This window comes from Ictalurus punctatus, chromosome 3 (assembly GCF_001660625.3).
Source record: "Ictalurus punctatus breed USDA103 chromosome 3, Coco_2.0, whole genome shotgun sequence".
NCBI classification, from domain to species: domain Eukaryota; kingdom Metazoa; phylum Chordata; class Actinopteri; order Siluriformes; family Ictaluridae; genus Ictalurus; species Ictalurus punctatus.
The window spans coordinates 11632781-11645996 of record NC_030418.2 but is presented as its reverse complement, the minus strand read 5'-3'; the positions used below and the strand labels follow the sequence as shown (position 1 = coordinate 11645996).

Genomic DNA, 13216 nt, shown 5'->3' with positions numbered 1-13216 from the left:
GATTACTCACATTTTCTTCTCTATGTTTACGCACCAGTGATTTTAAAAATCAGGCAGAGTATTTGCTTCTCTTCAGTTAGCGAGTTAAACTGCCCTGTTATGAGCTGTGCTGCAAGTCTGATTAACATCAAGGATGCATTTCTTCTCACAAACATACACACTGAATCTGAGCATCGATGGACACGTGCATGCGCGCGCGTGTGTGTGTGTGTGTGTGTGTGTGTGTGTGTGTACAGAAGGGTGGCAAATTAAAGGAAACTTAAGTCTCTGGAACTGTACTGGAGGGATAAACACAATTTTTTTTAAAATCTTCCATCAGTTGTTGTTTTGATGATGGTACTGAAGCGAGCTGTATAACATTTCACTCCAAAGTAAAGTCTACTATGAACTAGGTGTTCAAATGCTACATGATTCAGTAAGCCCTCATGCCCTGAGGAAGGGGATATTGTCATCCTTGACGCGGCCTCCTATCGATATAGAAATGTTTCACTATACCATAAAGGAGATCAGTCAGAATAACTTAGTATTGATTTGCAGTGACCCTACTGTCTAAAGGGGACAAGTGGACCTTGCTATACAAATTCCTCCCATGGCCTAATAAACAGCATTTTTACACACACACCCCTCTCTCTTTCTCTCTCTCACTCTCTCTCTTTCTCTCTCTCTCTATGATTGTGTCTGTGTGTTTCAGAGAGTGATAGAAAGAAGGTGTGAGAAAAAGGTAAGAGAGGGAGAGAAACTGGAAGTCGGTCATTTTTTTCAGTGTTTCAGTAAGATGGGTCAGCTGAGTTGGGTTTGTGCAGCTGCGGTGGAAACTTGCTCTGCATTTCTCCTTTCCATCTGTCAGAATGCCACTGGCGCTAAACGTCGTGATAATTTCTCTTAGAGCTCCAGGCAGATGAGATAAGGGGAGTTAAAGCTCAGGGTTGCACTGGGAAAAAGCACTGTGCAGAGAGAGAAAGGGTTGGAGGTGTGTGTGTGTGTGTGTGTGTGTGTGTGTGTGTGTGTGTGTGTGTGGCGTGTGTGTATATGTATTCAGTAATAGCAGCTGTGTGCACTGGAAGTGAGAGACGTTCTCGAAGTTCTGGCATCCGGTTTCCATTCACCCCAGCCCGTGTCCTGATGATTCTGGCTCAGCCAATCACAGTGTCTCTCTGTCTTTCAGTCTCCACCAGTCTGGTTTGCAAAGCAGCATCACTGAACTTTATTGCAAATTATTGCATACTACTAACAAGATCACACATATAAGGTTAAAGCTCAGATCATGCTTTACTCATTTTCAATTTCTAAACCAACTGGCATGATCCCAGGAGTTTTATTATGAGAGGGAGTGAGAAAGAGGAGAGAGAGTATTGCAAAAGGAACCAAAATAAGTATTGCAAAAGGGAATTATGACTAGAAAAATGCACTTAGGAGCCCTAACTTCTCAATTTCAATCTCAATACTCTAAAGGTAACAATTTAGTACATGTGCTTACTGCACTCTTACAGCAGTCACACAGTAGCAACTAGAGTGTGATTTCTCAGTTTAAGTACTGGAGATACTCCTTCTGATTATACACCTTGGAGGTGTAAATAAAACCTAAAATAACTTTTTTAGAATTATGCTATATAACAATTGAACTTACTCTACATGATATTACACTTTCACACAGAAGTTTACTCCGATTTTAGTGTATTTCCAGACTTACCAACATTTACACTAGTGCAAGTTATCAGCCAAAAAATACATCAAAAGCGAAGTTGTTTTTCCCCAATAAAATGGGAGATGAGCCAACCAACATATTAAGCTGGAATGATTTGAACTCTCTGCTATTAACTGACACTGCCTGGAAGCCGTGCCCCCGTCCCATCTCATGCAGCTCGCTTTCTGTCAAGGTACTGTAAATGGAGAATATTTTGAGTTCATTAATAAGAAATACTCTATCGATGTACATTCTACTTAGTTAGCATTAGACAAGGATATAGTTAACATGATTTAACTGTGTTTCTTCGGGATGCCATTGAAAGATTTCAGCCAAAAATGGCCAAAGACTGCATTTTAAACCTCATTAAACCTGAAATTATGGAAATGGTTGTGTTCTTGGGTTGTTTGTTTGTTGGTTGGTGGTGGTGTTTTTTTGCTATCAGTTCTTCAGTAACATGAAAACTGTTTACCGGGATTTTTTTAATGGTAAATCGCAAGCAGGGAAAAACCTATATTGTATAAGCCAAGTAGTTGCCTTAGTAATGTAATATTAAAAGTAACAAAAGGTACAGATACAGTACAACCCCCCACCCCCCCCCAGGAAAGAAAGCTGTGAAAAATTGTTTAACCTTTTGATCTTTTGTTAAAAAGTACACTGCACTCATGGATATCAAATAATTGCAAACACAACACAAGTCTGTCCAAAAAATATGTATCTTTGTTAATATAGGTGTTCAACAATTATTGGTTAGTGCGTTTGTCTCACACCTCCATGGTTGAGGGTTAGGTTCCTGCTGTGGCCCTGTGTGTACAGAGTTTGAATGTTCTCCCCGTGCTTCGGAGGTTTCTCGTTTTCTCCCCCAGTCCAAAGACATGCATTGTAGGCTGATTGGCATGTCCAAAATTGTCCATAATGTATGAATGGGTGTGTGATTGTGCCCTGTGATGGATTGGCACCCTGTCCAGGGTGTCCCCGGTCTGGTGCCCCATGCCCCCTGGGATAGTTTTCAGGTCTTCAAGACCCAGTAAGGATAAGTGGTATAGAAAATGGATGGATGGATATTTGAAGTATATTCCCATTGATATTTTACATTTTTTTAGTACACCTGGGTGTCTAGGAACATGAAATTGTTCAACCATGACTTCCTGTTTCACAGGGGTATAAATATGAGGTAACATATAATCCATTAGTCATTCATTACAATGGATAAGACCAAGGAATATAGCTAAGACCAAGGAATATGTGCGGCAACAGGTTGTTGAGCTTCACAAAATGGGAAGTGGCTATAAGATAGCACAAGTATTAAAAATGCCCATTTCCACCATCAGGGAAATAATTAAGAGGTTCCAGTCAACTGGAAATGTTATGAATCAACCTGGAATTGGATGTGTGTCTATATTGTCTCAACGCACTGTGAAGAGGGTGGTTCAAGGATCACAGCTGGAGAATTGCTGAAGTTAGTTGCATCTTGGGGTCAGAAAGTCTCCAAAACTACAATCCGAATTCACCTACACCACCACAAGTTGTTTGGAAGGGTTTCAAGAAAAATGTCTCTACTCTCATCCAAAAACAAACTCAAGCATCTTCAGTGTGCCAGACACTACTGGAACTTCAAATGGGATCGGGTTCTATGGTCAGATGAAACCAAAATAGAGCTTTTTACCAATAAACACCAGAGGTGGTTTTGGCGCAGACAGAGAGGTAGCCATATGGAAAAGTACCTCACGCCCACGGTTAAATATGGTGGTGGCTCTTTAATGTTTTGGGGCTGTTTTCTGCCAGAGGACCTGGACATATTGTTACGATACATGGCATCATGGACTCTATCAAATATCAACAGATATTAAATGAAAATTTGACTGCCTCTGGCAGAAAGCTTAAAATGGGCCGTGGTTGGATCTTCCAGCAGGACGATGATCCAGAACATACATCAAAATCAACACAAAAATGGTTTACTGACCACAGAATCAAGGTCCTGCCGTGGCCATCCCAGTCCCCTGACATGAAACCCACAGAAAACCTGTGGGGTGAACTGAAGAGGAGAGTCCACCAGTGTAGACCTCAAAATGTGAAGGATCTGGAGAGATTCTGTATGGAGGAATGGTCTCAGATCACTCGCCATGTATTCTCCAACCTCATCAGGCATTATAGGAGAAGACTCAGAGCTGTTATCTTGGTAAAGGGAGCTAGCACATAGTACTGACTAAAAGGGTGCCAATAATTTTTGCACACCTATATTTAACAAAGATATTCTTTTTTGACAAACCTGTGTTGTGTTTGCAATTGTTTGATATCCATGAGAGCAGAATATGTTTGTGAGTTTTCTGAACAAAAGATCAAAAGGTTAAATGTTAACAGCCTTCTTTGCTCATATTTACCAAGGGTGCTAGTATTAGTGGAGGGCACTGTAGTAAGGGAAAGATCTGATTATAAAAGTTATTACTGTTATAGAAAATACTACAGTGGTGCTTGAAAGGTTGTGAACCCTTTCAAATTTTCTGTGTTTCTGCATGAATATGACCAAAACCATCATCAGGTTTTTACACCTAAAAGTCCAAAAAGTATTAAAATACATAAATAAAAATATTATACTTGGTTATTTATTTATTAAGGAAAATGATCCAATATTGCATAATTGTGAGTGGCAAAAGTATGTGAACCTTTGCTTTCAGTATCTGGTGTGACCCGCTTGTGCAGCAATAACTGTAACTAAACATTTCCGGTAACTGTTGATCAGTCCTGCACATCGGCTTGGAGGAATTTTAGCCTGTTCCTCAGAACAGAACAGCTTCAACTCTGGGATGTTGTATATACATTCTTTGTTCCAGATTGTACAGAAGAAGTGTGCCATTGCTTACCTAATGATTGTGTCATTGCAGTTGTGTCTGTAAATATATTTCAAGATTTTTAGTAGGTACAGAACACTGATACCATAAATGTGAAAATGATACAAAATATGATTTCTACCAACATGGCCGAGTCTGAGATATGGAAAAGCACTACAGAATAGTACATTATATGGCAGATCACTTTAAATAATATTTGAATCCCTTTGAATGCCTCTTTAAGTGGGTGTACAACCTGTAGAGAAAGTGTTTGAATGAGTAAGAGAGCGAGAGACACACACACACATACAAAGAAAGAAGAGAAGGAGACAGAGTCAGCCTGACAGCTGGTGATGGAGGGTTAGGCAGGCAGGCATTGTACTCCAAAGGTCATTATGGTCCCAGCCTGAATAGCTCCAGAGTGATTCCTCTTTATGCAGACAGACATTAAAAGCATTCCACTGCAGCTGAACTGTGCTCTAGCCCCACTATAAGTGCTCCAGTTTCCCTCCATTTCCCCCTCTCACTCTGCTTGGACTGGTGCTTACTGACTGTATGATGATTTTAATTGATTATTTGAATTTTCATCAGCTACTATATGTGTGCAGATGTATATGAAACTGATATTTATTGAAAATATGAATCTGTGTCTACCCAAGAATTCAGAGTGCTATGTCTATTCCTTCATGCATCTAATATCTCATAGATCAGGGCTCATTCACTATACTATCTCTTTTAATAATAGTATGATGGTTGAGATAATATTGCTCAGTATATGATCAATTCATTTGTCCAACAGGTTTTTGGGAAAGCACAGGCTTGTCTGGTTGCTGTTACATCACTTTATTTTTCTGTTTGCAAGTTGCTGTGAGCTGTCTGACAAATCAGCCGTTTTGTGTTGTCTAGTTGCTGGGAGCCTTCTGACAAAGTTTCTGCACAGGCTGAGATTTGTATTGTGCTTTTGAAAATACTTCAGCGCTCCACACAAGAACACAAGAAAAGACAAGCAGCTGAACCCCACGGCACCTGGCGGAGAACCGAGAAAAAGATTTAGTAGCTTTGGCATCCTAGAGCATTCTTTATATTAAACTGAGATTGACCATATTGATGTTTGCTGCAAGCATCAGGAGCCACACACACATACACACACACACACACACACACACACACACACACACACACACACGCATATACATACATACACACACAGAGATACATATATACACACACATCCGCATACACACACGCACACACATACACACCCATACACATACACACACTAGCATAATCACTTAGACTTTGTGCAGCTTTGTCTGACACTGCGCTGTACGTGCAGGAAGGCCCTGGGCAACTTTGTCACAGAGAAAGTGAGGGAGAGAGAAGGAGACAGGATGTGGCTGGAGGAGTGAAAAGGAAGAGGAAAGAGAGAACTATAGGGTGCAGTAGATGGATAGAGAGAACAGCGGGTGCATGAGTGAGAGTCAGCAGGCCTGTAATGGATTACTAAGGTGTGTGCCAAACTGACAACTGACTCACTTTCTGCAGTAAAGAGATGAGCAAAGAGAGAGAGAGAGAGAGAGAGAGAGAGAAAGAAAGAGCTGAGCAAGTGTGGAGGAAGAAAATGTTGGTTTTGTTATTTGAAGAGTGAAAGTGGATGGAGCCATGTGGAAGGAAAGCGGAATAAGTCACAGTGTGAATTAGAGGATTTGCCCCACAGATCGTTCTAACTTCTGTGCTGGATTTGGTTGTGAGCTCAGGTTCAAGTTGTGTGAATAAAAGACATTGATAAAGAAAGTGTCAGAAAGTCACTTGCGCAGGTGTGTGAGAGTGTGTGTGTGTGTGTTTGTGGATATTGGTGTGGGTGTACATGTGTGCGTGTTTGGATGTGTGTTTATGTATGTGTATGTGTGTGTGTATGTGTATTGATGTGGATGCGTGATTGTGCACGTGTGTGTCTTTGTGGGTATTGGTGTAGATGCAGGTGCATGCGCATTTGGATTTGTGTGTGTGTGGATGTGTGCGGTGTTGGTGTGGGTGTGTGCGCACGGATGTGGGTGTAGGTGTGTGTGCATGGTGGTATGTGGGCGTGTGTGTGTGTGTGTGTGTGTGTATGCGTGTGTGTGTTTGTGTGTGTGTGTATGCATGTGTATGTGTGTGTGTGTGTGTGTGTGTGTGTGTGTGTGTGTGTGTGTGTGTGTGTGTTAGTGAGAGAAAGGCAGCTTGTGTCTATTTAGTGTGTTGCTATAATGACAACACAGCGCCTCTCACTGGCTCATAGCTGATACTGCATCATTATACTGACTCCAGCCAGGTTCCATATCAAGGTAGAATATGTATGAATTATGTTGCAATAATAGCCCCATGAATTTACTATGATAATTCATATATCAGTAATTTTTCCTACTTATAATTTAGTATCTAAAACCTTGAATCCTTACCTCTGTGTAGGTCACAGTCAGCGAAGTTCCCAAACTTTCCTGCTTCATTCCTAAGACTCATAAAGTCGAGTGTGTAAGTGGCGCACTGTAACACTGAGCAAAACAGCCAGCACGCCCTGGAGACCTCTCAAGGACAGTGGCCATTAGGCTGATTAAATAAAGACAGAGAGTGATTTATAACAGCTCTCCCTCTCTCCCCCACGATTCATCACAAGCCTCTTGACTTAATAAAGTATTGATATTTAGGCATAGCCCGTGCAGGGGAGTGTTCTGGGACCTTGGAAGATCTCCGCAGCGGCGTGCTGACAGGCCACGAAATACGCCTCTCCTTCTCCGTTTCATCTGGAGAGGACTCAAACAAATCAAAGATGAAGACGGATTGAAATCGGAATGCATTACACTTGCCGAGTTAATTGCTCTAGCGGGCCTGAGAGACATCAAACAGAGCCGGGATGTGGGATGGAGAAAGAATAATGAAACAGTGGTCTGTTGCTTTTCTGCCATTGTTCCAGCCACACAGATTAGATATGTATAAATCTAAAATATTTAGCTCGAATTAGATTTTAATTAGGATTTACTCCACTCCATTTCAAGTAAAATCGTTTTAAAGATTGATCCTGCAGGATGATTCATCATTAAAACACACAGGTGTGTGTGTGTGTGTGTGTGTCTTTAATTTAATTGCCACAACTCTGTTTTTGCCAGGCTGAAGGAGAGGACAGTCTGAAGAAGATGCAGTTGATGGAACTGGCCATTCTAAACGGCACCTACAGGGATGCCAACATTAAATCACGTAAGTGCCTCCTCATCTCTCTACAGGGATTTGTTTGTAACACAGTTTTTTTTTGTTTTTTTTAACCAACAGTGCTGGCAGTGTGAAAGGCCTGTGTGATCCTAGCTTTTACTAATGCCCAACACTGCACTCTCAGATAACCCTGATTCTCAGATAAGAGCACTCAGCACAGCTCGCTAGTTTGATTCTAAATTGCCACAGAGAGCTGTATACCTGCAAAAGCTTGCAAACACTCAAAAAGGTATGCGGTAAAAAAAAAAAATTTTTAAACATTTTTTTTAGTCATTGAACATGCGTTATTTGGCTCTTTGCTATGTTGCTTTTGCAAATGCTGCTGTTGAAGTGCCATCCTTGTGGAGTTTTGTAATAGCTATGGTATAAGTACCACTGGCTTCTTCCTCCCTAACTAACTACAGTCTGGCTGCTCATGCTGTCATGTGCCATGTACAGCTCATGGCTAACACTAACTCTGGTTTTGTCTCTCCTTTTCTTCTTCTCTTTTGTCTCTCTTTCCTCTACATTCCCTCCGTTCACTGCAGCTGCCCTTGCCTTCTCTCTTGCAGCGAGTGCCCAGGCTCCTCGCATCATCAGCGGCCCAGCACCCGTGTTGCCCCCGGCTGCCCTGCGTACTCCCGCGCCCACGGGCCCCACCATCATGCCCCTAATTCGTCAGATTCAGACCGTCGTGCCCAACGGCTCAGCTCACGCCCATGCTGCCGCCGCCACCCTGGTGCCTCCCGGGCCGGAGTCAGCTGGCCTGATTTACGCCGCACCCTATGAATACCCATACACTTTGGCGCCAGCCACGTCCATCCTTGAGTACCCCATCGATTCCAGTGGCGTGTTAGGTAAGCACAGTTGTGAGTGCGCTGGCATGCCACCCCACCAATACCAACACCTACTTGGGCAGTGGAGCGCAGCACCTACCTTACTCCTGCGTCACTCTTCTTAAACCCTGACCACCCCACACCCCCCACCTCCTCCCCAAATGCTGTCTTACGATATAGATGAGCTTTCTATATTTACTGCCACCTTCATCCACCCATTTCCCAATCACCTTAGGGAAAATAAAAAGGTAATGAAATAACACTGCAAACCTTTTCCCACTTAATCCGTTTAGTTTCATAAAAGTAATCTCTCGTTGCAAAAAATAAATAAATACATTAAAGAAATGTGGCATAAATGATCGGGCTGCTAAGTGCTCTGTTGGCTTTATATGAATTATAAGAGAGGGGTCTCTTTTGCTTTCTGCCCTCACTCCTTCTCCCTCCCTATTTTTCGCATGCTCCCCCTCTCTCCTTCTCACTCTCAAAGGCCCTGTCCTCCCCTCTCCACACAAGCTCTATGGCTTCATTAAGGCACTTGAGAAAAGCCGATTATGAGTATCATGTTACAAACAGCATTCTGCCAGTTTTACACAGGCTGCTCCCAGAGGCACAGTGTTAAGTTGAGAAATGACACAAAAAAAAGTGCATCCGTGAGGCAAGATCAGCGTGTCCAATGAGATGAGCCAGAGCGGGATTTAGTCTCTGTCTAATAAAGTAAGCTTTATTCTGCCAAGATCAAGCCGACTGCTCCAAGTGTTCTAAGCCCAGTACAGTAGCACTGTATTAGAGACCTGATTTGAGTAGTTTTGGTGTTTGGGTTTGATCATGAAAGCACTTCAGTGAGACAGCAAAGGAGGTGAGGAGTGTTGTGGAGGGAGCAGAGTGGAAGATTTCATCCATGTCTTCTCTCTTGTGTACACCTATACAGCATCCTCAAAGGCCGAAGAGCTGCCGCTGTACCTGGGCTTTCAGACCTGTCACTTTCCCATCACTGTGCAGCGTGCAGAGCCAGCCGGTCGGCCTCCTTTTTAAAGCAGACCCACTCCCCTCATCCCCTTTTCTGACCCTCATTCACCCTACACACTCACCCTTCGACACCCTCACACCCCTCCCCACCCCTCCACCCCCCCTGCAAACACTCATCTTATTGGACTGACCGGAAAGCACCCCCCTCTTCCAGGAGCCTCTGCTCCCCGGCCTTTCACTGTTTGTCCCTTCTGCAACCTGAATCCTGTTTTGTTTTTGGTTTAATTTAATGTCATGTGTTGAAACTGTGTGTACCATAATGAGGGAGAAAAAGCACTGAGCCCCAAACTGCTGCAAACCCTCTCTGGATGCTCCCTCCCTTGGTGCGGAGGGCGCATCAGGAGAGGTAACATGAAGACGGTGAGGGGACAGTGGGGGTCAGACAGGGGCTGCTTTAGGAGTCATGGGATGGTGGGATTGTTCTAAAAGTCAGACCTATTCGAGTTCTACTCACACAGCCGTTTGATGGTGCTCTGTGGCAGTGAGTTCCAAGGTTGTTTACAGCATAATATGAACCAATATTTAAAAAAAAAAAAGCAACGTAGCCTTATGCATGCAGTGACCAAATCCAGCACCTCTGCTTTTAGGCATAGACTGCCCTAAAATGGCTTTGGTAACGCATGGAATTATAGTGTGTGTTGCTTCTTGAGGACAGACACTCCTGGCACTAATTTCACATTCCCTTCCTTTATTCTTTAGGTGTGGCTTTCCCCACGAAAGGCTAAAAGTGCTTTCGAGGATCCTTACTGAGCCCCTCATCCGATCTGAGTGTTAACACACATGCGCTTTCGTTTCACAGCGGCCTTGTTATTTCCTGAGTGTTAATGAATTATGAAATCGAGCCTAGCAGTCAGTCAGACATACTACTGTTTTGTTTACACTGGCCACCCCTCTGCCCAAAGAGGCTCCGTATATGCTTAGAAATATTGTATCTGTGCCCGATGCCCCTTTTAGCAGCAAAGGTATATGTGTGTATGTGTGTATGTCTCACAGATCTGTTCTACTGACTGCTATGTTGTTTGGTTAGGGTACAAGAGAGTAAAAATCAAGGAGCTTGCTTTACTAATCACTTAAATCATTGCTGTTGTATTTTCGATCCTTTCTCTTTTTTTACTACTGCACATGTGCCTACGCACTATCATCTCTGTGCCTTTGCTCAGAGAGTGAGTTTATCAGTATTATATTTAAATGTGGAACTGGAGAGGTGCACTTCCCCATTGCTTCACTGCAGGATTATGTGACTAGTAAAGCTCCCTTTGCTCTCGCTCTCTCTCTCTCTCTCTCTCTCTCTCTCTCTCTCTCTCTCTCTCTCTCTCTCTCTCTCTCTTTCTCTATCTCTCTCTCTCTCTCTCTCTCTCTCTCTCTCTCTCTCTCTCTATCCCTCCCTCTGTGTGTGTGTTTGTGTGTTTGTGTGTGTGTGTGTGTGTGTGTGTGTGTACTTGTTACTAATGTCCATCCTACTATCCAAGCATGGATCCACCACTTGGAATTAATGCAACATTTTTTTTCCACTTTCAATATGCTATTTTGAAAAATGAACAAGTATTATTTGTGCCTTAACTTGTATTTTTATTATTTGCATAATAATTGTTATACATATTTGGCCACACAGATAAATGTAATTTGGCCACACAGATAAATGAAATCTGTTCAGTTTCATTGATTTACTTGATGGGATTTTATATATATATATATATATATATATATATATCTTATCTGTGTATTTGGTGATTATTATTGCAATCCAAGCAGGTGCAGTGGCAACTAAAGTTCGAAGGCACGATATGCGGGTCCATCCTTACCAAAGGGTAGTGACCACAGACAGAGGTTAGTTTAGCTCATATGCTTTTGTGTTCGTGATTTGATTTGTAGTCACTTCCTTTTGGTTCTGATCTGTTATATCCAGCTTCACTACAGGCAGAAATGGGCGTTTTTAATGTTAAACCCAAACACAGCACTTGGATTTGTGAAAATTATGTGATCAACTTCATTCCATTATTTTGATGACCTTGTGACCTTGACATGATGTTGATGACAAATAATGGACCGGTTTTGTTTTGAAATTTCTTTAGGTGCCATTCAAAATCCCAGAACCTCATCGAGGTTTACTATTTATGCTTATTTATATTGCAGACCCTAGTTCAAAATTGCAAAACATTACTGACATTTACATAATAAACTTCCCAGAAATGTTTCGATTTTCCTTAAGTCCTTATATAACCATCATTACAAGAAGAAAATCAAAGTTGCAGACGTCAGCACTCGTTTTTAATTCATTCTTCATCTTCTGTAACGGCTTTATCCTGGTCACAGAAGAACACTGGGTGCTAGGTGCGAATCCATCCTGGACGGCATGCACACACTCGTTCACATACACATTCACACCTGGGGGTAATTTAGTGTAGCCACTGGCATGTTTTTGGGAAACAGGAAGAACCCAGAGGAAAGCCACAGAAACACAAGGAGAGCATGAAACTCCTGAAACTCAGTAACCAGAGTTCAGGATCAATATTTTGTTTGGTTTTTTAATCAAATGATCACGCGATAGTTGGTTAAATTGTTTGATGGATTAGTTCCACATATTCTTTGAAGTAATGGAGCAAGTAGAAATCATATAAACAGAAAATTGGGTGTAATGATTATGAGCAATGGGAAGTATTAGTGAAAAATATACATAATTTGATTTCACAGGCCAAACTCTGGAATTCAGTCCAACAGAGCAACAGACCCTCAAAATAGCTATATCTTATTATCAGTGTCTGGTTATAGTTTTGCTTTATGCAGTTGTAGTCTGATTGAAATTTCGGGTCATGTGGTACTTCTGCTTGACTGAATGAGAAGGAAGATTATTATTATTAATATTATTATTATTAAGTGCCATTTTAAGCTTGATGCCCTTTACCAGCTGCAACTACAGGTGGCAAGCGTGAAAAAAAATGTCTCTATATTTTTTACTCCTTTTTTTCATTATTATTATTTACCATGTATTTCTCATATCCTTTTTGTTTTATACTGATAATGTTTTATATTATGGTACTACTGCTTTCCAGAAAATATACTTTTGAGAACCCATTTGCACAGAACTTCCGATTTACCAATCTGTGCATTTTTACTGGATTGCCAGTCTTCAGAGGTCTCACTTTGTTCTTTTTTCTTTTTTTTTTAGCTTAGTTACTTTTTTTTTTATTATTTCAAACTGTTGGTATTTGCCTCATTTGATACAGAGATGCTATGTGGCACAACTATTATTTTGCACTGAACAAGTCAGAAGCATTCATCTCTTCTGTTCAGCAAAGAACAGACGTTGAAAAAAGTGAAAACTACATCAAACCTCAGATGACAGAACTGAAAAGAGTACTGAATACAGGTGTGATCGAAGCTGCATAGTCTTAAGGTTGACCACTGTTGTGTGGACAGAAATGTCAGAGTGTAGATGCATTTATGGGGAAAAAAATATTCCACTTGATACTTTTTTTTTATGTTTTACTGTAAGCATCATTTTATTTTATTTTTTGTTGTTGAAAAGAAAATAGTATTTACTTGTTGCTTCTTAAAAAAAATATATATATATATATATATAAATATAAATATATATATAAATATAAAGCAGGAATGTATAT

The 13216-nt window shown here is 41.4% G+C and overlaps 1 protein-coding gene across 6 annotated transcripts in view; it reads left to right on the top strand.

The window, feature by feature from the left end:
* The window catches only part of LOC108263706 (KH domain-containing RNA-binding protein QKI), an 80166-nt gene that overhangs the window by 64819 nt on the left and 2131 nt on the right, over positions 1-13216 (top strand). Inside the window, exons 5-7 of one of the 6 annotated variants that reach the window (XM_017464765.3) lie at positions 7656-7743; positions 8283-8591; positions 11346-11423. In XM_017464765.3, the coding sequence (XP_017320254.1) occupies positions 7656-7743; positions 8283-8591; positions 11346-11423 (475 nt within the window). Of the gene's footprint in view, positions 1-7655; positions 7744-8282; positions 11293-11345; positions 11424-13216 lie in introns of those variants that run through there. The other 5 variants (XM_017464768.3, XM_017464767.3, XM_017464764.3 and 2 more) reach the window with 5 other exon arrangements.